This window comes from Anolis sagrei, chromosome 13, assembly GCF_037176765.1.
Source record: "Anolis sagrei isolate rAnoSag1 chromosome 13, rAnoSag1.mat, whole genome shotgun sequence".
NCBI classification, from domain to species: Eukaryota; Metazoa; Chordata; class Lepidosauria; order Squamata; family Dactyloidae; genus Anolis; species Anolis sagrei.
Window position 1 is genome coordinate 8,089,952 of NC_090033.1, and position 26,851 is coordinate 8,116,802.

The 26,851-nt window shown below is 40.5% G+C and overlaps 2 protein-coding genes across 2 annotated transcripts; one reads left to right on the forward strand and one right to left on the reverse strand.

The window, feature by feature from the left end:
* Window positions 1-11: 11 nt before the first annotated feature.
* LOC132764762 (aflatoxin B1 aldehyde reductase member 4-like) lies at window positions 12-12,124 on the forward strand. The gene is made up of 7 exons (XM_060758819.2): window positions 12-299; window positions 3,820-4,007; window positions 6,705-6,809; window positions 6,925-7,021; window positions 8,673-8,769; window positions 8,856-8,988; window positions 11,704-12,124. The coding sequence occupies exons 1-7, from the start codon at window positions 44-46 to the stop codon at window positions 11,863-11,865; spliced, it is 1,038 nt and encodes a 345-aa protein (XP_060614802.2). The 5' UTR covers window positions 12-43; the 3' UTR covers window positions 11,866-12,124.
* Window positions 12,125-13,832: 1,708 nt separating this feature from the next.
* MRTO4 (MRT4 homolog, ribosome maturation factor) lies at window positions 13,833-24,116 on the reverse strand. Its single transcript, XM_067472722.1, has 8 exons — window positions 24,030-24,116; window positions 21,388-21,446; window positions 19,921-20,024; window positions 17,137-17,218; window positions 16,974-17,041; window positions 16,557-16,708; window positions 16,396-16,472; window positions 13,833-14,185 (listed from the first exon to the last, which is right to left on the reverse strand). The coding sequence occupies exons 1-8, from the start codon at window positions 24,055-24,057 to the stop codon at window positions 14,024-14,026; spliced, it is 732 nt and encodes a 243-aa protein (XP_067328823.1). The 5' UTR covers window positions 24,058-24,116; the 3' UTR covers window positions 13,833-14,023.
* Window positions 24,117-26,851: the final 2,735 nt, after the last annotated feature.

Sequence of the window (26,851 nt, forward strand, 5' to 3'; positions counted from 1 at the left end):
TGTTGACTCCTGGGGACTTTGGAGCTTGGCCGACCTTCGGCGCATGCGCAGAGCTGCCCTTCTGCTCCAGGGAACCGGGTTCGAGGCCCGCGCTCGGCAGGAAGGGGTGATGGCGGGCTCGGGGGTGCGGACGGTGCTGGGCACGATGGAGTTCGGGAGGAGGGCCAGCAAGGAGGCCAGCGCCGAGATGCTGAGGGCCTTCCTCGCCCGCGGGCACCGGGAGCTCGACTCCGCCGCCATGTATGCCCAGGGCCAGACAGAGAGCATCCTGGGAGCCCTCCTGGGCACAGAGAAGGAGGGTGAGTCGCCTCTGAGCATGCGCAGAGTGCACCTCTCCTTATTTGCACTTGCAAAGTGGCCTCTGAGCATGTGCAGAGTGCATTTCTCCTTATTTGCAATTAGAGTATCTCCTGAGCATGTGCAGAGTGCATCTCTCCTTATTTGCAAGAGCAGAGTATCCTCTGAGCATGTGCAGAGTGCATTTTTCTATATTTGCAAGTGCAGAGTATCCTCTGAGCATGTGCAGAGTGCATTTTTCTATATTTGCAAGTGCAGAGTATCCTCTGAGCATGTGCAGAGTGCATTTTTCTATATTTGCAAGTGCAGAGTATCCTCTGAGCATGTGCAGAGTGCATTTTTCTATATTTGCAAGTGCAGAGTATCCTCTGAGCATGTGCAGAGTGCATTTTTCTATATTTGCAAGAGCAGAGTATCCTCTGAGCATGTGCAGAGTGCATTTTTCTATATTTGCAAGTGCAGAGTATCTCCTGAGCATGTGCAGAGTGCATTTTTCTATATTTGCAAGTGCAGAGTATCTCCTGAGCATGTGCAGAGTGCATTTTTCTATATTTGCAAGTGCAGAGTATCCTCTGAGCATGTACAGAGTGCATTTCCCTGTATTTGCAAGTATGGAGTGTTCTCTGAGCATGTGCAGACTGCATTCCTCAGTATTTGCAAGAGCAGAGTATCCTCTGAGCATGTGCAGAGTGCACTTCTCCATATTTGCAATTACAGAGTATCTTCTGAGCATGTGCAGAGTGCTTCTCTCCTTATCTGCACTGACAGTGAGCCCTCTGAGCATGCACAGAGTTTTGCCCTTGAGTGCCATATGCTAAGCTCCTGGGCATGTACAGAGTGCATTTCTCTTTCTTTGCAATTACAGGGTATCCTCTGAGCATGTGCAGAGTGCATTTCTCCTTATTTGCAAGTGCAGAGTATCCTCTGAGCATGTGCAGAGGGCTGCCCTTCAGGGACACAGGCTGAGCTCCTGGGCATGGGCAGAGTGCATCTCCTTGAGTGACAAAGTACAAAGCCGACTCTGAGCATGTGCAGAGTGCACTTCTCCTTATCTGAAGTGCAGAGAATCCTCTGAGCATGTGCAGAGTGCTTCTCTCCCTATTTGCACTTACAGAGTATCTTCTGAGCATGTGCAGAGTGCTTCTCTCCTTATCTGCACTGACAGTGAGCCCTCTGAGCATGCACAGAGTTCTGCCCTTGAGTGCCATATGCTAAGCTCCTGGGCATGTACAGAGTGCATTTCTCTTTCTTTGCAATTACAGGGTATCCTCTGAGCATGTGCAGAGTGCATTTCTCCTTATTTGCAAGTGCAGAGTATCCTCTGAGCATGTGCAGAGGGCTGCCCTTCAGGGACACAGGCTGAGCTCCTGGGCATGGGCAGAGTGCATCTCCTTGAGTGACAAAGTACAAAGCCGACTCTGAGCATGTGCAGAGTGCACTTCTCCTTATCTGAAGTGCAGAGAATCCTCTGAGCATGTGCAGAGTGCTTCTCTCCCTATTTGCACTTACAGAGTATCTTCTGAGCATGTGCAGAGTGCTTCTCTCCTTATCTGCACAGACAGTGAGCCCTCTGAGCATGCACAGAGTGCTGCCCTTGAGTGCCAAAGTACAACACGGACTGAGCACGTGCAGAGTGCATCTCTCCTTATTTGCAATTGCAGAGTATCCTCTGAGCATGTACAGAGTGCATTTCTCCATATTTGCAAGTGCAGAGTATCCTCTGAGCATGTGCGGAGTGCATTTGTTCCTATCTGCATTTACAATGCGTCCTCTGAGCATGCACAGAGTGTTGTCCTTGAGCGTCAAAGTACAAAGGGTATCCTCTGAGCTTGTGCAGAGTGCTTGTCTTCTTATTTGCACGTACAGAGAGTGCATTTCTCCTTATCTGCAATTACAGAGTATCTTCTGAGCACGTGCAGAGTGCATTTTTCCATATTTGCAAGTGCAGAGTATCTTCTGAGCATGTGCAGAGTGCATTTCTCCTTATTTGCAATTACAGAGTATCCTCTGAGCATGTGCAGAGTGCATTTCTCCTTATCTGCAATTACAGAGTATCCTCTGAGCATGCGCAGAGTGCTTCTCTCCTTATTTGCAATTACAGTGTCCTCTGAGCATGTGCAGAGTGCACTTCTCCTTATCTGCAAGTGCAGAGAGTCCTCTGAGCATGTGCAGAGTGCATTTCTCCCTATTTGCAATTACAGAGTATCCTCTGAGCATGTGCAGAGTGCATTTCTCCATATTTGCAATTACAGAGTATCCTCTGAGCATGTGCAGAGTGCATTTCTCCATATTTGCAATTACAGAGTATCCTCTGAGCATGTGCAGAGTGCATTTCTCCATATTTGCAATTACAGAATATCCTCTGAGCATGTGCAGAGTGCATTTCTCCTTATCTGCAAGTACAGAGTGTCCTCTGAGCTTATCTGCACTCACAACACGCCCTCTGCGCATGCACAGAGTGCAGTCCTTGAGTGCCATATGCTGTGCTCCTGGGCATGTGCAGAGTGCATTTCTCCTTATTTGAAATTACAGAGTGTCCTCTGAGCATGTGCAAAGGGCAGCTGCCTTGCTGAAAGGTCTCCAGGGCATGGGCAGTGTGCAAATGGTCAACAGTGGAGACCAAATGCTCCTGGACATGCACAGAGTGCATTTCCCTGTGTGCTAAAGTGCAAAGCCGACTCTTGAGCATGTGCAAAGTGCTTCTCTCCTTATTTGCAATTATTTGCAATTACAATGTATCTCCTGAGCATGTGCAGAGTGCATCTCCCCATATTTGCAAGTATAGAGTATCATCTGAGCATGTGCAGAGTGCATTTCTTCTTATCTGCATTTACGAGCCCTCTAAACATGTACAGAGTGCATTTCTCCTTTGCAAGTACTGATTATCTTCTGAGCATGTGCAGAGTGCATCTCTCCATTTTTGCAATTAGAGGATCTTATGAGCATGTGCAGAGTGTCTCTCTCCTTATTGGCACTTGCAGTGCGCCCTCTGAGCATGCACAGAGTGCCAAAGTGCAAACCCGACTCTGAGCATGTGCAGAGTGTACCCTTCCTTATTTGCAAGCACAGCATATCCTCTGAGCATGTGCAGAGTGCATTTCTCCTTTGCAAGTACAGAGTATTGTCTGAGCATGTGCAGAGTGCATCTCTCCATCTTTGCAATTAGAGGATCTTATGAGCATGCAAAGCCGACTGAGCATGTGCAGAGTGCACCCCTCATTATTTGCAAGCACAGTGTATCCTCTGAGCATGTGCAGAGTACACCTCTCCTGATTTTCACTTACAATGCACCCTCTGAACATATCAAGAGTGCATTTCTCCTTATCATCACTGGAGAGTAACCTCTGGGCATGTACGGAGTGCATTTCTCCTGATCTGCACCTAAGAATGTCCTCTGAGCATGTGCAGAGTGCATTGATTGGCCCCTCTTTGGGGAACTCCTGGGGGCGGTGGGTGGCTGGGTGGGCGATGTGGCCTTGCATCGAGAGGTCTTCTTCTTCTCCGTCTCCTTGCCACTTGCAGTGTTGGTGGCCACCAAGGCCAACCCGTGGCAGGGCCAGCGGCTGACGGCGGAGGGTCTTCGCTCCCAGCTGGAGGCCTCCCTGGCGCGGCTGAAGACCCCCAGCGTGGCCCTCTTCTACCTCCACGCCCCGGACCACCAGGCCCCACTCCTGGAGACCCTCGCCACCTGCAACCAACTCCACAAAGAGGTCAGTCAACAACAACAGCAACAACACTGTAGACTCTCAGTGAACTCATGAGTCATGGTAGATGGCATCATAATAATAAATAATAATAATAGGAATGGTAGATGTCATAACAACAACAACAACAACAACACTGTAAACAAATGGTAGATGGCATCACCATAATAGGAATGGTAGATGTCTTAATGACGACAACAACAACACAACAACAACAACACAGTAGACTTCTCAGTGAACCCATTAGTAAATGGTAATCAATAATAATAATAGGAATGGTAGATGTCTTAATGACAACAACAACACAACAACAACACAGTAGACTTCTCAGTGAACCCATGAGTAATGGTTATCAATAATAATAATAGGAATGGTAGATGTCTTAATGACAACAACAACAACACAACAACAACACAGTAGACTTCTCAGTGAACCCATGAGTAATGGTAATCAATAATAATAATAGGAATGGTAGATGTCTTAATGACAACAACAACAACAACACAGTAGACTCTCAGTGAACTCACAAGTAATGGTAGAAGGCATCATAATAATCAATAATAATAGAAATGGTAGATGTCATAATGACAACAAACAACAGTGTAGACTCTCTGTGAACTCATGAGTAATGGTAGATGGTGTCATAATAATAATAGGAATTGTAATGTCATAATGACAACAATCACAACACAACAACAACGCAGTAGACTCCCAGTGAATCCATAAGTCATGGTAATCAATAATAATAATACAAATGGTAGATGTCATAACAACAACAACAGTGTAGACTCTCAGCGAACTCATAAGTCATGGTAGATGGCATCATAGTAATCAATAATAATAGAAATGGTAGATGTCATGACAACAACAACAGTGTAGACTCCCAGTGAACTCATGAGTAAAGGCAGAGGGCATAATAATAATAATAATAATAATAATAATAATAATAATAGGAATTGTAGATGTCATAACGACAACAACACTAGACTCAGTGAACTCATGAGTCATGGTAGATGGCATCATAATCAATAATAATAATAGGAATGGTAGATGTCATAACGACAACAACAATAACACAACAACAACACTGTAGTCTCTCAGTGAACCCATAAGCCATGGTAGATGGCATAATAATAATAATAATAATAATAATAGGAATGGTAGATGTCATAATGACAACAACACCAACAACACTGTAGACTCTCAGTGAACTCATAAGTCATGGTAGATGGCATAATAATAATAATAATAATAATAATAATAATAATAATAATAATAGGAATGATAGATGTCATAACAACAACAACAACAGTAGACTCTAAGTGAACCCATAAGTAATGGTAGATGGCATAATAATAATAATAATAATAATAATAATAATAATAATAATAGGAATGGTAGATGTCATAATGACAACAACAACAACACTGTAGACTCAGTGAACTCATAAGTCATGGTAGATGGCATAACAATCAATAATAATAATAATAATAATAGGAATGATAGATGTCATAACAACAACAACAACAACACAGTAGACTCTAAGTGAACCCATAAGTAATGGTAGATGGCATAATAATAATAATAATAATAATAATAATAATAATAATAATAATAATAATATAGGAATGGTAGATGTCATAATGACAACAACACAACAACACTAGACTATCAGTGAACTCATAAGTAATGGTAGATGGCATAATAATAATAATAATAATAATAATAATAGGAATGGTAGATGTCATAATAACAATAACAACAACAACACTGTAGTCTCTCAGTGAACTCATAAGTCATGGTAGATGGCATCATAATAATCAATAATAATAATAATAGGAATGGTAGATGTCATGATGACAGTGACAACAACACAGTAGACTCTCAGTGAACCCATAAATCATGGTAGATGGCATCATAGTAATCAATAATAATAGGAATGGGAGATGTCATAATAACAATAACAACAACAACACTGTAGACTCTCAGTGAACTCATGAGTAATGGTAGATGGCATCATAATAATAATAGGAAAGGTAGATGTCATAATGACAACAACACAACAACAACACTGTAGACTCAGAGAACTCATGAGTAATGGTAGATGGCATCATAATAATCAATAATAATAATAATAGGAATGGTAGATGTCATAATGACAACAACAACACAACAACACTGTAGACTCAGTGAACTCATAAGTAATGGTAGATGGCATCATAATAATCAATAATAATAATAATAGGAATGGTAGATGTCATAATGACGACAACGACAACACTGTAGACTCCCAGTGAACTCATGAGTAATGGTAGATGGCATAATAATAATCAATAATAGGAATGGTAGATGTCATAGCGACAACAACAACAACACAGTAGACTCAGTGAATCCATAAGTCATAGATAATAATAATAATAATAATAATAATAATAATAATAGGAATGGAAGATCCATAACAACCACAATCCAGTAGACTCTTGGTGAACCCATAAGAGGGCATAATAATAATAATAATAATAATAATAATAATAATAATAATAAGGATTGGTAGATGTCATAACAACAACATCAACAATACTGTAGACTCAGTGAACCCATGGCACCCATAGGGAATGGGAAATAGCATTGTCGTCATCCTTTTCCTTCCCTTCTCTTCCTCCCTCCCACTCTTTCTTTTCCTTCCTTCCTTCCTTCCTTCAGGGCAAGTTCCAGGAGCTGGGCCTCTCCAACTACGCTGCTTGGCAAGTGGCCGAGATCTACACGCTTTGCAAAGCCAACCACTGGGTCCTTCCTTCCGTCTATCAGGTGAGAGAGAGAGTAAACCCGGAAAGAGAGCTGGCCGGTGGGGCTGCCCTTGGGGCCGGTCAGTTGGCAACCTCCTTTCTTTCCTCCCTTCCTCCTTCCTTCTTTTCCCCGCAAGGGCATGTACAACGCCACCACCCGCCAAGTCGAGACCGAGCTGCTGCCCTGCCTCCGGCACTTTGGGATCCGCTTCTACGCCTACAACCCCCTGGCAGGTAGGCCGGCAGCCTCCCAACGCAAGGGGACCGTGGGACCGTCTAGATGCCCTCAAGGACCCCTTGGCGGCTGTCATGCGACCTCTATGGCCGCATAACGCATTGGGGGATGTCCGTTTGACCTATGATACCTTCGGAGTTTGGGAACCCATCTTGAAATGATGATGATGATGATGATAACAACAACAACAACAACAACATATAATAAGAATATAACAGTATAATAATGTGTAATAATAATAATATATAATAATAATATAACAATATAATGTGTAATAATAATAATAATAACATATAATAATACAATAGTATAATAAATAACATGTAATAATAATATATAATAATAATATAACAGTATAATAAATAATGTGTAATAATAATAAGATATAATAATACAACAGTATAATAAATAATGTGTAATAATAATAATAACATATAATACAACAGTATAATAAATAACGTGTAAAATAATAATAAATAACAATATAACAGTATAATAAATAATGTGTAATAATAATAATAATATATAATAATAATATAACAGTATAATAAATAATGTGTGATAATAATATCATATAATAATAATATAACAATATAATAAATAACATATAATAATATAAGAGTTTTATAAATAATGTGCAATAATAATAATATATAATAACAATATAACAGTATAATAAATAATGTGTAATAATAATAACATATTATAATACAACAGTATAATAAATAATATGTAATAATAATAATAATATAACATAATAATATAACAGTATAATAAATAATGTGTAATAATAATAATATAAGATATAATAATAATATAACAGTATAATAAATAATGTGTAATAATAATAACATATAATCTAACAGTATAATAAATAATGTAATAATAATAATAACATATAATAATAATATAATGTGTAATCATGTAATAAATATTTATAATCTATGCAAAGAATAACATATAAAAATAATAATATAAACAATGTAATAAATGTGTAATAATAATGTAATAAATATAACTACAATCAATGCAAGGAATAACATTGCAAAAATAATAATATTAACAATTTAATAAATGTGTAATAATAATGTAATAAATGACAACTATAATCAATGTAAAGAATAACATATAACATAATGTAAACAATGTAATAAATATGTAATAATAATGAAATTAATGATATAATTATAATCAATGCAAAGAATAACATATAATAATAATAATAATATAAACAATGAAATACATAATGTGTAATAATAATGTAATAAATATTTATAATCAATGCAAAGAATAACATAATATAAACAATGTAATAAATGTGTAATAAATGACAATTATAATCAATGCGAAGAATAACATAATAATAATAATAATAATGTAAACAGTGTAATAAATGTGTAATAATAATGTAATAAATAACAATTATAATCAATGCAAAGAATAACATAATAATAATGTAAACAATGTAATAAATGTGTAATAATAATAATGTAATAAATGACATAATTATAATCAAGGCCAATGGAGGAGGCTTTCTTGATGTGGGATACCCACACGCAGCAGTTCAGATGGGAGCTCATGACGTCTTGGTTTGGGAAATGGCCAGAGGGATTTGGCCTGATTGCAACCCTTCCTCGTTTCCCACCGCAGGAGGTCTCTTGACCGGGAAGTACAAGTATGAGGACTTGTCTCTGCAGCCGGAAGGGCGCTTCTTTGGCAACGACTGGGCCCAGGCCTACCGGGACAGGTGGGTCCGTGGTCAGTTTCGGGCGGGTGGCGTGGGCGGACGAGGCCGAGGGAGCGGCCTGAGAGAACTAGCCTTCCTCCCTCCAGGTATTGGAAGAAGCACCACTTTGAGGGGATCGCCCTGGTGGAAGGCGCCCTCCGTGAAGCCTACGCCTCGGAGGAGACCCCCAGCCTCACCTCGGCTGCCCTCCGCTGGATCTACCACCACTCCCAGCTGCAGGTGAGGCCCCCAGAGGCCATCCAGTCCATCCCATAGGCCATGATACACCATCGAAGCCCTCCCGACAGATGGCCAACCAAGCTCTGCTAGTAGTAGTAGTAGTAGTAGTAGTAGTAGTAATAATAATAGAATCCTAGAGTTGGAGGAGAACCCCAAAGGCCATCCAGTCCAACCCCATATGCCATGATACACAATCGAAGCCCTCCCGACAGATGGCCACCCAAGCTCTGCTAATAGTAGTAGTAGTAGTAGTAGTAGTAATATTAGAATCCTAGAGTTGGAAGGAACCCCAAAGGCCATCCAGTCCATCCCCATTTGCCGTGATACACAATTGAAGCCCTCCTGACAGATGGTCACCCAAGCTCTGCTAGTAGTAGTAGTAGTAATAATAATAATAATAATAGAATCCTAGAGTTGGAAGAGAACCCCAAAGAACATCCAGTCCAACCCCATATGCAGTGATACACAATCGAAGCCCTCCCGACAGATGGCCACCCATGCTCTGCTAGTAGTAGTAGTAGTAGTAGTAGTAATAATAATAATAATAATAATAGAATCCTAGAGTTGGGATACCTAAAGGCCATCCAGTCCAACCTCATATGCCATAATGCACAATCAAAGCCCTCCCAACAGATGGTCACCCAAGCTCTGCTAGTAGTAGTAGTAGTAATAATAATAATAGAATCCTAGAGTTGGAAGAGAACCCCAAAAGCCATCCAGTCCAACCCCATATGCCGTGATCCACAATAGAAACCCTCCCGACAGATGGCCACCCAAGCTCTGCTAGTAGTAGTAGTAGTAGTAGTAGTAATAATAATAATAATAATAATAATAATAATAATGGAATCCTAGAGTTGGAAGGGAACCCCAAAGGCCATCCAGTCCATCCCCATATGCCGTGATACACAATCAAAGTCCTCCCAACAGACTTCCATCCAAGCTCTGCTAGTAGTAGTGGTGGTAATAATAATAAAAATCCTAGAGTTGGAAGAGAACCCCAAAGGCCATCCAGTCCAACCCCATATGCCGTGATCCACAATCGAAGCCCTCCTGACAGATGGCCACCCAAGCTCTGCTAGTAGTAGTAGTAGTAGTAGTAGTAGCAGAAATAATAGAATCCTAGAATTGGAGAACCCCAAAGGCCATCCAGTCCAACCCCATATGCCGTGATACACAATTGAAGCCCTCCCAACAGATAGCCACCCAGCTCTGCTAGTAGTAGTAGTAGTAGTAGTAGTAATAATAATAGAATCCTAGAGTTGGAGAACCCAAAGGCCATCCAGTCCAACCTCATATGCCGTGATCCACAATCGAAGCCCTCCTGACAGATGGCCACCCAAGCTCTGCTAGTAGTAGTAGTAGTAGTAATAATAATAATTATAATAGAATCCTAGAGTTGGAAGGGACCCCCAAAGGCCATCCAGTCAAACCCCACATGCCATGATCCACAATCGAAGCCCCCCCAACAAATGGCCACCCAAGTTCTGCTAGTAGTAGTAGTAGTAGTAATAATAATAATAGAATCCTAGAGTTGGGATACCTAAAGACCATCCAGTCCAACCCCATATGCCGTGATGCACAATTGAAGCCCTTCCGACAGACGGCCACCCAAGCTCTGCTAGTAGTAGTAGTAGTAGTAGTAATAATAATAATAATAATAATAATGGAATCCTAGAGTTGGAAGGGAACCCCAAAGGCCATCCAGTCCATCCCCATATGCCGTGATACACAATCAAAGCCCTCCCAACAGACTTCCATCCAAGCTCTGCTAGTAGTAGTGGTGGTAATAATAATAAAAATCCTAGTTGGAAGAGAACCCCAAAGGCCATCCAGTCCAACCCCATATGCCGTGATCCACAATCGAAGCCCTCCTGACAGATGGCCACCCAAGCTCTGCTAGTAGTAGTTGTTGTAGTAATAATAATAATAATAATAGAATCCTAGAGCCCTTCTGACAGATGGACACCCAAGCTCTGCTAGTAGTAGTAGTAGTAGTAGTAGTAGCAGAAATAATAGAATCCTAGAATTGGAGAACCCCAAAGGCCATCCAGTCCAACCCCATATGCCGTGATACACAATTGAAGCCCTCCCAACAGATAGCCACCCAAGCTCTGCTAGTAGTAGTAGTAGTAGTAGTAATAATAATAATAATAATAGAATCCTAGAGTTGGAGAACCCAAAGGCCATCCAGTCCAACCTCATATTCCGTGATCCACAATCGAAGCCCTCCTGACAGATGGCCACCCAAGCTCTGCTAGTAGTAGTAGTAGTAGTAATAATAATAATTATAATAATGATAATAGAATCCTAGAGTTGGAAGGGACCCCCAAAGGCCATCCAGTCAAACCCCACATGCCATGAACCACAATCGAAGCCCCCCGAACAAATGGCCACCCAAGCTCTGCTAGTAGTAGTAGTAGTACTAATATTAGAATCCTAGAGTTGGAGAACTCCAAAGGCCATCCAGACCAACCCCATAGGCTGTGATACACAATTGAAGCCCTCCCGACGGATGGCCACCCAAGTTCTGCTAGTAGTAGTAGTAGTAGTAGTAGTAATAATAATAATAATAATAATAGAATCCTAGAGTTGGAAGGGACCCCCAAAAGCCATCCAGTCCAACCCCATATGCCGTGATACACAACTGAAGCCCTCCTAACGGATGGCCATGCACCCAAGGATGATGGGATTTGTACTGGCTCCTCTTGCTTTTAGGGCAGCCTGGGGGACGCGGTGATCCTGGGGGCGTCCAGCCTGGAGCAGCTGCAGCAGAACCTACAATACGCCGAGGAAGGGCCCCTGGAGCCCAAAGTGGTGCCGGCCTTTGAGCAAGCCTGGCGCCTCTCCGCCCACGACTGCCCCAACTACTTCCGCTGACCGCAGGTCCCATGAGCCACACACTCTCCGATTGCCCTCCCTTTGAGCTTCCAGATCCTGCACCAGTTTTGCCTTAAATCAATGAGCGGTGGTGGTCTTAGCATCATGCGCTTTTTCTGTACTGGGGATGATGGGAAAGGGAATCAAGGCCCCGCACTGGGCTGAGATTTAAATTTTGTCCTCCTTTGATCAAATACTAAATAGTTTATGTCGAAACAGAGATTGCAAATAGGAATAAAATGACGTCTCAAATGTTTAATGTTTGAAAAAAGCAGTGTTTTCCTGAGTATGTGTGCATATATCTATATAATAAAGGTCAGTGTTTGTATGTGTGCGGCAGGAGGGGTATGTGGCAGCTTTCTGATTGGTTGCCACTGTGGTACAATTTGCATATGGTCTCTGATTGGCCAACCTCAACATTCCGAGGTAGCATAAGGAATAGGAAAGGGGCCTGAAGCTGTCAGGAATGGTGGGAGTTGAAGTCCAAAACACCTTTTGGCCCCCAAATAATGACAGAACAAGACCAAACTTGGCACACGGACACCCCCCCCCCCCAATCCGCAAGACCCACTCAACATCCTGGTGCAGTTTGAGCGAGGATGAACCATGGATGATGGGACTTGCAGTACTTGAACTCACTACCTTAGAGCACTGTGGTCCACACCAATGATGAATCAGGACCAAACTTGGCACACAGAGGCACAATGGCCCACTTAAAAACCTGGTGCGGTTTAGGGCAGGATGGGCCACGAATGATGGGATTTGCAGTACCTTCACCCAATTCACTTCCCACAGAATATTGTAGCCCCTACAAATCACAGGCCAGGCCCAAATTTGGCACACAGAGTACTCATGGCCCACTCTACATCCTGATGCAGTTCTAAGGGGGATGGACCATGGATGATGGGACTTGCAGTATCTTCACTCACTTACTGAAACCACTGCGACCCTCATCCAATGACCAATCAAGACCAAACTTGGCACATAGAGCCCCCATGACCCACTCTACATCCTGCTGCTGTTTGGAGGAGGGTGGACTATGGATGATGGGATTTGCAGTACCTTCACTCACTCACTGAAACCACCGCCACCCTCATCCAATGACTGATCATGACCAAATTGGCACACAGAGCCCCCATGACCCACTCTACATCCTGCTGCTGTTTGGAGGAGGGTGGACCATGGATGATGGGACTTCAAGTACCTTCACACACTTCCTGAAAACACTGCAACCGTCATCCAATGACCAATAAAGACCAAACTTGGCATACAGAACCGCCATTACCCACTTTCTCTAATAACCCGGGCAGCGCCGGGTCCCCAAACTAGTATGTATATAAAAGTGTGTATATACTGTATATGTGTGTGTGTATATAAATGTATATATGTGTGTGTGTCTATATATATGTATATAAATGTGTGTGTATATATATGTGTGCATCTGTATATATGTGTATGTACATATATATATGTGTATGGATATATGTGTGTAAATATATGTATAAATGTGTATGTATATATGTGTGTGTATGTATATAAATGTGTATACATACACACACATATGTGTGTGTGTCTGTATGTGTATATATATATATATATATGTATATACATGTGTGTATGTGTGACCATTTTCTCCCCCACCCTCTCTCTCTCTATATATACACATACACACACACCCATCTTTATATACGGGCTGTATTCATATTATGTATATATACATTTTATGTACATGCTATATTCATAATATGTATATATGCATCTTTATGTACGTGCTGTATTCATATATATATATATATACATCTTCATATATATGCTGTATACATATATACACTTGTCTGTATATATGTGTGTGTGTGTGTGTATATGTATGTATGTGTGTGTATATATATATATATATATATATATATATATATATATATATACACACACACATACATACATACACCCTAATAACCACCCACAAGACGGCAAGTCCAGAGTTTTATAAACTTTTTACATATACAGTGGCATGTATAGCTATACAATAATCCATCTCCTCTGAGAAATACGACCAGCTCAGTCCCGGATTCACACAGAAAGGAAAGTTTCCCCTTGTTGTGGATGGTCCTTTTGGGGAAGCGAAGAGTCCATGGGATGCCTGTCCCCCTCTTTTTTGGGGTCACTCGCCTTCTTCTTCCTCCTCCACCTCCTCCTCTTCCTCCTCCATCTCTTCCGCTGCGTCTTCATCACCTTCAACTAAGACTTCGAACTCTCCCGTCTCGGCGCTCCAGACGCTCCGAATCGTCACTCGGAAGTCCGCCATTTTGTAGCCAAAGAGTTTCTGGGACCAAGGAAAAAAGGAGCGTCAGTGGGTGCGTCTACACTGCAGAATGAATGCAGTTTGACGCCACTTTCGCCGCCAGGGAAGCCTAATAACTGCTAATAATAATAATAAATATCCCACTTTCTGATTGGCTCCCACTGCGACCCCCACAAATGACGGATCTGGGTCAAACTAGGCACACAGACACCCCCCCCCCCATGATCCACTTCACATCCTGGTCTGGTTCAGGGAATGATGGGATTTGCAGTACATTCGCCCAATTCAGTTCCAACTTCCACAGACCACTGCGACCCCCACAAATGACGGATCTGGACCAAACTAGTCACACAGACCCCCCCCTCCCCAATGACCCACTTCAATCCTAGTGTGGTTCAGGGGAGGATGGACCACGGATTATGGGATTTGCAGTACATTCACCCAATTCAGCTCCAACTTCCACAGACCACTGCGACCCCCACAAATGACGGATCTGGACCAAACTAGTCACACAGACTCCCCCTTCCTCAATGACCCACTTCACATGCTGATGTGGTTTGGGGAAGGATGGACCACAGATTATGGGATTTGCAGTACATTGACCCAATTCCACTCCAACTTCCAGACCACTGCGACCCCTATGAATGACGGATCTGGACAAAACTTGGCATACAGACCCCCACCCCACCCCCCATAACCCACTTCACATCCTAGAGTGGTTTGGGGGAAGATGGACCATGGATGATGGGATTTTCAGTACATTCACCAAATTCAGCTCCAACTTCCAGACCACTGCAACCCCCATGAATGACGGATCGGGACCAAACTTGGCGTACAGACCCCCCCCCCCCCCCAATAACCCACTTCACATCCTAGTGTGGTTTGGGCTGGATGGACCACCGATGATGGGATTTGCAGTACTTTCACCAAATTCAGTTCCAACTTCCACAGACCTCTGCGACCCTCACAAATGATGGATCTGGACCAAATTTCGCACACAGACCCCCCCGCGACCCACTTCACATCCTGGGGTCCTTTAGGGGGGACCACCGATGATGGGATAAGTAGTATCTTCACCCCATTCAGCTCCCACAGACCACTGCAACCCCCATGAATGATGGATCTGGACCAAACTTGGAACGCAAACTCCCCATGTCAGAACATACTGAAGATGTTTGAGGGAAATTGACCTTGATTTATGGGAGTTATCATTCACCTGCATCCAGAGAACCGACAACAGACCGGGAACAAACATGGTACAGAGAAGCCCTGTGACCCAACTGAACGTACTGCAGGGGTTTCTGGGAATTGACCTTGATTTTGGGAGTTGTAGTTCACCTTTATCCAGAGAACACTGAACCCAGCTGAAGTCAGATCTGGACCAAACTTGGCACACAAACCCAACATGGCCAACTGCGCATATGGGTGGGGTGTGGGGGTGATTGACCTTGACATATGAGAGTTGTAGTTCACCGTTCTCCAGAGAGCACTGAACCCAGCCAACAAATAGCCCAGCTGACAAATGCCCCAAGCTAGTATACCAATAAATAATATAATAAATAATAAACATATATTATTATAAATAAATAAACATAATAATAAATAATATAATGAATAATAAATATATGATTGGATGGTTGTAGGTTTTTTCGGGCTATATGGCCATGGTCTAGAGGCATTCTCTCCTGACATTTCGCCTGCATCTATAGCAAGCAACCTCAGAGGTCTGTTGGAACTAGGAAAAAGGGTTTATATATCTGTGGAATGACCAGAGTGAGACAAAGGACTCTTGCCTGCTGGAGCTAGGTGTGAATGTTTCAACTGACCACCTTGATTAGCATATAATGACCTGACAGTGCCTAGAGCAAACTTTTGTTGAGAGGTGATGAGATGTCCTTGTTTGTTTCCTCTCTGTTGCTGCGCTGTTGTAATTTTAGAGTTTTTTAATACTGGTAGCCAGATTTATAAATATATGATTATAAGTAAAATATATGATTATAAGTAAAAAAATAATAATATATTAAATAAAATAATAAGTAATATAACAAATAAATATATTATAAACAAATAAAAATATATTACTGTTATAAATAAATAATATAATATAATAAATAGAGCTTTCTCTGCCTGAGTTTCAATGGGTTGACACTCCAGAAATAGATAGCCTTGTGTTTTGGGGCGTCCCCGGATCCCAAATGATGGGTCTTTTTTTGGGGGGGGGGGCTGCTCACCAGGATCCGTGCCTGTTCCGGGGTCAAGACGTCCCCTTCTTTGCAGATGTCGTGGTCAGCGAGGAGGGTCACCACTCCTGCAAGTGGAAGACGGGGAAACGTGAGAAGGGAGGTGGGCCTCCTTTGGGAGGAGGGCTCGGCCTCTTAAAGGGGCCACGCACCTTTCTTGAGGGCGGTGGGGAGGCCCAGTTGGCGCAGCTGGGGCTCCATGGAGTGCGGGAAGGTCTCCAAGGGGCCCTGGTCCAGGCTGACCGCGAAGGTGGCCCGGTTCCCTGAACGGGCAAAGTCCGACTCCTGGAATTTCGAGAACCAGCTGTGGAGGGAAGGAAGGTGGCCATTAAACACAATGGACTGCAATGCCCAGCAACGCCAGGCACACTCTATTATTATTATTATTATTATTATTATTATTATTATTATTATTATTGCATTCATTCTCTAGTACATATGGGCCCAGGGTTATGCATGGGACCCCTAAAGGCCATCTAGTCCACCCCTGGGAAGGCGCTGCTAAAAGTCGACGAGTCCCGAGTCAACCCAAATCAGGCCTAAGAAGGAGACAAAAGAGGGAAACTCACTCGATGACTTCCTCTTTGGTGCGGTTGGTGAAGAGGAGGCCCACTTCTCCCCGAAGGTGTTTGCTGACCTGGAAAAGAGGGAGAGCCAATGGAAGGTGGATGGAAAGCGGGGGGGGGGGGGGGGGGTCCCTCTACGTCCAGGGGGGAGAAAGGCAGGCCTCACCTGGTGCAGGTTATCTCTGTATTCGTCCGCTGGGCTCCGTCCCAACGCCACCATCATCACTTTGTTTTTCCCAAAGAAGATCCTGGAACAAAGAAGGTGGAAGATCAAGACCAATGGAAAACCAATGAAAGGTTAAGACCTATGAAAGGTCAAGATCCATGAAAGATCAAGACCAATGGGAGATCAAGCTCAATAGAAGGCCAAGACCAATAGGAAAACCAATGAAAGGCCAAGACCAATGGAACACCAATGGAAAAGCAAGACCAATGGACAGCCAGACCAATGGAAGGCCAAGACCAGTGGGAGCTCAAGACCAATGGAAGGCCAAGGCCAATGGAAAATCAAGACCAGATGGAAGATCAAGCCCAATGGAATACCAATTGAAGACCAACAGACCAATGGAAAACCAAAGGAACATCAAGACCAATGGAAGGCCAAGATCAATGGAATACCAACGGAAGGCTAAGACCAATGGAAAAAAGGAACATCAAGACCAATGGAAGGCCAAGACTAGTGGAAACTCAAGACCAATGGAAAACCAAAGGAACATCTAGGCCAATGGAAGATCAAGCCCAGTGGAAGGCCAAGACCAATAGAATGCCAATTGAAGACCAATGGAACATCAAGATCAATGGAAGGTTAAGACCAATGGAAGGCCAAAATCAATGGAATACCAACGGAAGGCTAAAACCAATGGAAAACCAAAGGAACATCAAGACCAATGGAAGGCCAAGACCAGTGGAAGCTCAAGACCAATGGAATACCAATTGAAGACCAATGGAACATCAAGACCAATGGAAGGCCAAGACCTATGGAAGGCCAAGACCAATGGAGAACCAATGGAAGACCAACAGAAGGCCAAGACCAATGAAAAAACAAATGAACATCAAGACCAATGGAAGGCCAAGACCAGTGGAAGCTCAAGACCAATGGAATACCAATTGAAGACCAATGGAACATCAAGACCAATGGAAGGCCAAGACCAATGGAGAACCAATGGAAGACCAACGGAAGGCTAAGACCAATGGAAAACCAAAGGAACATCAAGACCATTGGAATACCAAGTGAAGACCAATGGAAGGCCAGTGGAAGGCTAAGACCAATGGAAAACCCAAGGAACATCAGTGGAAGCTCAAGACCAATGGAATACCGAGTGAAGACGGACGGAAGGCCAAGACCAATGGACAACCAATGGAAGACCAACGAAGGCTAAGACCAATGGAAAACCCAAGGAACGTCAAGACCAATGTAAGCTCAAGACCAATGGAATACCGAGTGAAGACCAATGGAAGGCCAAAACAAATGGAAGACCAATGGAAGGCCAAGACCAATGGAAAACCAAAGGAACATCAAGACCAATGGAAGCTCAAGACCAATGGAAGGCCAAGACCAATGGAAGACCAACAGAAGGCTAAGACCAATGGAAAACCCAAGGAACATCAAGACCAATGGAATACCAAGTGAAGACCAATGGAAGGCCAAAACCAATGGAAGGCCAAGACCAATGGAAAACCAAAGGAACATCAAGACCAATGGAAGGCCAAGACCAATGGAAGACCAACAGAAGGCTAAGACCAATGGAAAACCCAAGGAACATCAAGACCAATGGAATACCAAGTGAAGACCAATGGAAGGCCAAAACCAATGGAAGGCCAAGACCAATGGAAAACCAAAGGAACATCAAGACCAATGGAAGGCCAAGACCAATGGAAGACCAACAGAAGGCTAAGACCAATGGAAAACCCAAGGAACATCAAGACCAATGGAATACCAAGTGAAGACCAATGGAAGGCCAAAACCAATGGAAGGCCAAGACCAATGGAAAACCAAAGGAACATCAAGACCAATGGAAGGCCAAGACCAATGGAAGACCAACAGAAGGCTAAGACCAATGGAAAACCCAAGGAACATCAAGACCAATGGAATACCAAGTGAAGACCAATGGAAGGCCAAAACCAATGGAAGGCCAAGACCAATGGAAAACCAAAGGAACATCAAGACCAATGGAAGGCCAAGACCAATGGAAGACCAACAGAAGGCTAAGACCAATGGAAAACCCAAGGAACATCAAGACCAATGGAATACCAAGTGAAGACCAATGGAAGGCCAAAACCAATGGAAGGCCAAGACCAATGGAAAACCAAAAGAACATCAAGACCAATGGAAGGCCAAGACCAATGGAAGACCAACAGAAGGCTAAGACCAATGGAAAACCCAAGGAACATCAAGACCAATGGAATACCAAGTGAAGACCAATGGAAGGCCAAAACCAATGGAAGGCCAAGACCAATGGAAAACCAAAGGAACATCAAGACCAATGGAAGGCCAAGACCAATGGAAGACCAACAGAAGGCTAAGACCAATGGAAAACCCAAGGAACATCAAGACCAATGGAATACCAAGTGAAGACCAATGGAAGGCCAAAACCAATGGAAGGCCAAGACCAATGGAAAACCAAAGGAACATCAAGACCAATGGAAGGCCAAGACCAATGGAAGACCAACAGAAGGCTAAGACCAATGGAAAACCCAAGGAACATCAAGACCAATGGAATACCAAGTGAAGACCAATGGAAGGCCAAAACCAATGGAAGGCCAAGACCAATGGAAAACCAAAGGAACATCAAGACCAATGGAAGGCCAAGACCAGTGGAAGCTCAATACCAATGGAATATCAATTGAAGACCAATGGAAGATCAAGACCAATGGTCTACCTTTAAGAGTTGTAGGGAGAATCAAGCGGACGACAGGCAAGCTAGAAACCCAGAACGATGCCCGTCTTTACCTGCTGTGCTTCCAGGCGTTGCGGACGTCCTTGAGCTTGTTGTTCCTCATGTTGGCCACAGAGAAGAGGAAAAGGCGCTTGTAGGTCTCCACGCATTTCCGCAACTGAAGGAGAAGGGATTTTGGAGAATTAGCATGAAGGAAAAGGGGGAAGGAAACAAGAAGTCCCTGCCTTTGATCCTTGTATTGGGAGAAAGGCAGGATATGAAAAAATATTGAAGTAGATCAATAGAAACAATCAGTAAATAAAAAAGCAAGTAAATAAGAATAAATGAGTAGATAAATAAAAATCATAAGAATCAATAAATAAAAAATAAAACAAATATGAATAAATAAAAGATTGATCAGTAAGAATAAGAACCAATAAATTAAAATAATAAAGAGTAAATAAATAAGATTAATAAGAATTAAAATAATAATAATAGATAAATAAGAATAAATAAGAAAATCACTAAATTAAATACATAAAATAATTATAAAGTAAATAATTAAGAATAAATAAAAAGAATACACAATGTAAATCAATAAGAAGAAAAATTAAAAATAAAATAGATAAGTATAAATAAGAAAAAATATAAAAATGAATCAAGATTAATAATTTATTTTATTTATTATTTATTTACGGCATTCAGAGCAGCTTACAATATATATTTTCATACAATATATTATATTATTAGCATAGTACAATATCAGTATTCTGTATTACTATATTGCAGTATACCATTATATTGTAATATTACATGTAATGTAAATATATAATTATAATTATAATATTGTATTATTATTACTAGTATTATATTGTATTACTTTATAATATATTATAAATAATAATAAATCAAAGAAATCAATAAGGATAAATAAAAATAATGTAAATAAATAAGAATGAATTGATTAAATAATAAAGCAGACAAATAAATAAGAAAAATACATAAAAATAAAGTGAATCAAGAAGAATAATTATTATAAGTAAAGTAAATCAATAAGGATAAAAAATAAGAACAAATAAATAACATAAATCAAGAAGAAATTAAAAATAATAAAATAGATAAATAAGTATAAATAAGAAAAATAATCAATCAATCAATAAGAACAATGGCATTCAATGCCAGTTTAGTCCTAATATATTAAATTATTATAGATTTCCCTATTATTAAGATTATTATTATTATTTTCTTAATTATTTTTATTTCTCGTGTCAGGGCAGCCAGTCAATTATATTACATTACTTTAATATAATTACATTATAATTACATTATTACATTATTATTATTATTTTCTTAATAATAGGGAAATAATAATATAATATTACTATTTCAATATTATTATGATAATAATTGTCTTAATAATAGGGAAATAAAATAATATACACACATACAGTGCCTTCTCTGCCTTAGCAGGATTCCATATAGTTAAAGCGGTACTAAAATGGGTTAATTCCCCAGTGCAGATGCTCCCAGTTAGGCCTTACCTCTCCAATCAAGTTCTGCTTCACTTCCAGGCCTTTCTTGCTGGTTTTTGTGAGGGAAACTGTGGAAAATAAGAATGGGAAACAATGGGAAATAGCCATTCCGGGAAAGATATTCGAAGTTATAGATTTATACTGGAGTTATAGAACTCCAGTATGCTGATGACAACGTCATCTGTGCACATTCAGAAGAAGATCTACAGGCCACTCTAAACACCTTCACAGAAGCATACGAGAAGCTTGGCCTGTCATTGAACATCGGGAAAACCAAAGTGCTCTTCCAGGAGTCGCCGGCCAATCCCTCTCCAGTGCCAGAAATACAGCTTAATGGTGTCACATTAGGAAATGTTGACCATTTCCGCTCCCTTGGCAGCCACCTCTCCCCCAAAGTCAACATCAACACCGAAATACAACACCGCCTGAGCTCTGCGAGTGCAGCATTTTCCCGAATGAAGCAGAGTGTGTTTGAGGACCAGGACATCCATAGGGAGACCAAGACACTTGTCTCTAAAGCTATTGTCCTCCCAACCCTGCTATATGCCTGCGAGACGTGGACTGTCTACAGACGTTACACTCAAATCCTGGAACGATTCCATCAACGCTGCCTCTGGAAAATCCTGCAAATGTCTTGGGAAGACAGGCGGGGAAACGTCAGCATGCTGGAAGAAGCAAAGACCACCAGCATGGAAGCCTGATTTTGGCCTGCATCAATAGGAGCATAGTGCCTAGATCTAGGGAAGTCATGCTCCCCATGCTCTATTCCGCGTTGGTTAGACCACACCTGGAATATTGTGTCCAATTCTGGGCACCACAATTACAGAGAGATATTGACAAGCTGGAATGTGTCCAGAGGAGGGCGACTAAAATGATCAAGGGTCTGGAGAACAAGCCCTATGAGGAGCGGCTTAAGGAGCTGGCCATGTTTAGCCTGAAGAAGAGACAGCTGAGAGGGGATATGAGAGCCATGTATAAATATGTGAGAGGAAGCCACAGGGAGGAGGGAGCAAGCTTGTTTTCTGCTTCCTTGGAGACTAGGACGCAATGGAACAATGGCTTCAAACTACAAGAAAGGAGATTCCATCTGAACATGAGGAAGAACTTCCTGACTGTGAGAGCCGTTCAGCAGTGGAACTCTCTGCCCCGGAGTGTGGTGGAGGCTCCTTCTTTGGAACCTTTGAAACAGAGGCTGGATGGTCATCTGTCAGGGGTGATTTGAATGCAATATTCCTGCTTCTTGGCAGAATGGGGTTGGACTGGATGGCCCAGGAGGTCTCTTCCAACTCTTTGATTCTATGATTCTGTGATGGTCCTCCACCATCAACACGTTGTCTGTTGCCTCAGAAAAATCCTGCAAATCTCTTGGGAAGACGAGCGGACAAACATCAACGTGCTAAGAAGCAAAGACCACCAGCATTGAAGCGATGGTCCTCCGCCATCAACTCTGCTGGACCGACCACATTGTCCGGATGCCCAACCACCGTCTCCGAAAGCAGCTGCTCTACTCGAAACTCAAGAACATAAAAAGGAATGTATTGTCGAAGGCTTTCATGGCCGGAATCACTCAGTTCTTGTGGGTTTCTTCGGGCTATATGGCCATGTTCTAGAGGCATTTCTCCTGACGTTTCGCCTGCATCTATGGCAAGCATCCTCAGAGGTAGAGGTCTGTTGGAATTGGGATAATGTGTTTATATATCTGTGGAATGGCTGGGGTGGGGCAAGGAGCTCTTCCCTGCTGCAATTAGGTGTGAATGTTTAGCTAATCACCTTCATTAGCATTTGAAGGCCTGCCTGAACCTGGGAAAATCTGTTGCTGGGAGGTGGTTGGTTCACCTGATGAACCAGCCTGGACACAGCATATTATTTGAAAACACAGAAATGCTGGACCACACCAACAACCACCATGTCAGACTACACAGAGAAGCCATTGAAATCCACAAGCATGTGGACAATTTCAACAGAAAGGAAGAGACCATGAAAATGAACAAAATCTGGCTACCAGTATTAAAAAACTCCAAAATTATAACAGCTAAACAACAGAGAGGAAGAAACCAGGCACAGATTAACACCTCCCAGCAACAGATTTTCCCAGGTTCAGGCAGGCCTTCAAATGCTAATGAAGGTGATTAGCCAAACATTCACACCTAATTGCAGCAGGGAAGAGCTCCTTGCCTCACCCCAGCCATTCCACAGATATATAAACCCATTATCCCAATTCCAACAGGATGCTTGCCATAGATGCAGGCGAAACGTCAGGAGAAATGCCTCTAGAACATGGCCATATAGCCCGAAAAAAACCCACAAGAACTGAGGGATAAAAAGGAATGTTGGTGGACAGAAAAAGAGATTTAAAGATGGGCTCAAAGCCAACCTTAAAAACTCTGGCATAGACACTGAGAACTGGGAAGCCCTGGCTTGTGAGTGCTCCAGCTGGAGGTCAGCTGTGACCAGCAGTGCTGCAGAATTTGAAGAGGCACGAATAGAGAGCGAAAGACAGAAAAGTGACAAGGGGTCGCCTAAGTAAAGTAAGTATTCGAAGGCTAATGTATGCTATAGATAAATAGATTCATGAGAATCGACCCATAAAAGAGGCAAGATCAATAATAATGGATAAAAGTAATAATAATAGAGACTAGTTTGAGCCTTACTCTTCTTGTCCCGCCTGGACTTCGGCATGGCTGCTCTACCTTCCTTCCTGCCCACGTGGGTGGAGGAGGCTGAGCCGGAAGAGCCCAACCGGAAAGGGTTTAGGCGGCTAAGCAAGTGCCTGATCCAAATGCCAGCATTCTATATTATAATATTATATTATGAATACATTGTTATATTAATATATTATTACACCATATACATTATAATACATGTATTAATATACTATATATATTATATATTGCATTCTTACTATAGATATGTAACATATATTATACTATAGAGTTATATTATTATATATTACAATTATAATCTATTATATATATTATATATATTAGTATACTATATATGATATTATTATATATTACATTATAATTATAGTCTATTATATATATTATACAAGATAATACAAATATTAATATACTATATATTATATTATAATTATAATCTATTATATATATTATATATATTATACATTATAATACAAATGTTAATATACTATATATGATATTATTATATATTACATTATAATTATAATCTATTATATATATTATACATTATATTACATATATTAATATACTATATATTATATTATCATATATATATATTATATTATACTATATATATTATATAATATTATACATATATGTAATATATATTATACTATACAATTATATCATTATAAATTATATTATAATACAATTTATAATAATATAATTATATAGTAGAATATATATTACACATATAATTTCAATTATAAATATTATATATTATATATTATATTATACATTATATTACTCATATTAATATACTATATAGATTATATTATTACATATTGCATAATAATATATAGAGAAGACAATGATGCTGGGGAAGGTGGAAGGCAAAAGGAAGAGGGGCCGACCAAGGGCAAGATGGATGGATGGCATCCTTGAAGTGACTGGACTGACCTTGAGGGAGCTGGGGGTGGTGATGGCCGACAGGGAGCTCTGGCGTGGGCTGGTCCATGAGGTCACGAAGAGTCGGGAGACGACTGAACGAATGAACAACAACATGAATACATTATTATATTAATATATTATTACATCATATACATTATAATACATATATTAATATACTATATAATATAATAATAACATGTAACATATAATATATACTATAATAATAATAACAAATATAGTATAATAACATATATAATATAATGTATAATATATATATTATATATAGTAGATTATAATTATGTAATATATAATATATTTAATATAATATAGTATATTAACATATGTAATATAATGTATAATATATGCTATATATAACAGATTATAATTATAATGTAATACTATATATCTATATCTATATATCTATATAGTATTATATATAATATTACATATATATGCTATTTGGATTGCGACTCCAGTTACGGGATGCATTGGATGGTTATTGGTGGCCCAATAATTTGTATTGTATATGTGTTTTATGCTTTTAAACTGAATATTTTTGTTTTTAGTGTTGTAAACCGCAATGAGTCGCCGATTTAGGCTGAGATATTAGTGGTATACAAGCGCATTAATAAATAAATAAAAAAATAATATTATATATAATACTATATAGATACATAGATATATAGATATAGATATATAGTATTACATTATAATTATAATCTGTTATATATAGCATATATTATACATTATATTACATATGTTAATATACTATATTATATTATTATATATTACATTATTTTCATATCATATATATGTTATAGTACATATGATACTATATAATTAATGACATATTACAATATATATTATATCATTTATAATATTATAATAATGCAACATTTAATACTATAAGATATATAAATGTAATATAATGTATAATATGTTGTTGTTCATTCGTTCAGTCGTCTCCGACTCTTCGTGACCTCATGGACCATCCCACGCCAGAGCTCCCTGTCGGCCGTTACCACCCCCAGCTCCCTCAAGGTCAGTCCAGTCACTTCAAGGATGCCATCCATCCATCTTGCCCTTGGTCGGCCCCTCTTCCTTTTACTTTCCACCTTCCCCAGCATCATTCCCTTCTCTAGGCTTTCCTGTCTCCTCATGATGTGATATTATATTATATGTATTGTATACTATACATTATATCTCAGTGGTGGCCCCTCGCCTGTGGAATTCACTCCCTGGGGAAATTAGGTTGTCAACATCCCTCCCCTCCTTCAGGAGAAAGCTGAAGACATGGATATGGGACCAGGCATCTGGCAGGGTAACAAGGTAATGATGACTAGAGCTGGAAAGGACTATGGCAATGCTAAACGGATTGACGGATTTTAGAACACGATGAACGCAGGCTTTAGAGCAGTTTTTAGTTGATATTGTATTGTGTTATATTGTATTGTATTAATTGTCTGTTTTTAATCTATTGTGTTTTGCTATTGCATTTTATTGTAATTGTGGGCATCGAATTGTGCCAGATTTAAGCCGCCTTGAGTCCCCTCTAGGGGGTGAGAAAGGCGGGGTATAAATGACCGAAATAAATAATAATAATAAATAAATATTACATTTATTAATATGCTATATATCTTATAGTATTATATGTTGCATTATTATAATAATATTGTATGGTATTATTAGATAGTATACATATATACATTAATGTATCTTATATTACCATTATATATTATATGATGCTATAGTATTATATCATAATATTGTATTATTATTGTTATATAGATTTATTTATTTATTTGTCATGTCAGAACAACCAGTCAAATTATATTACTTTCTAACAGAACAAAGCAAATAAGCAGATTACAAAATTTGTGAGT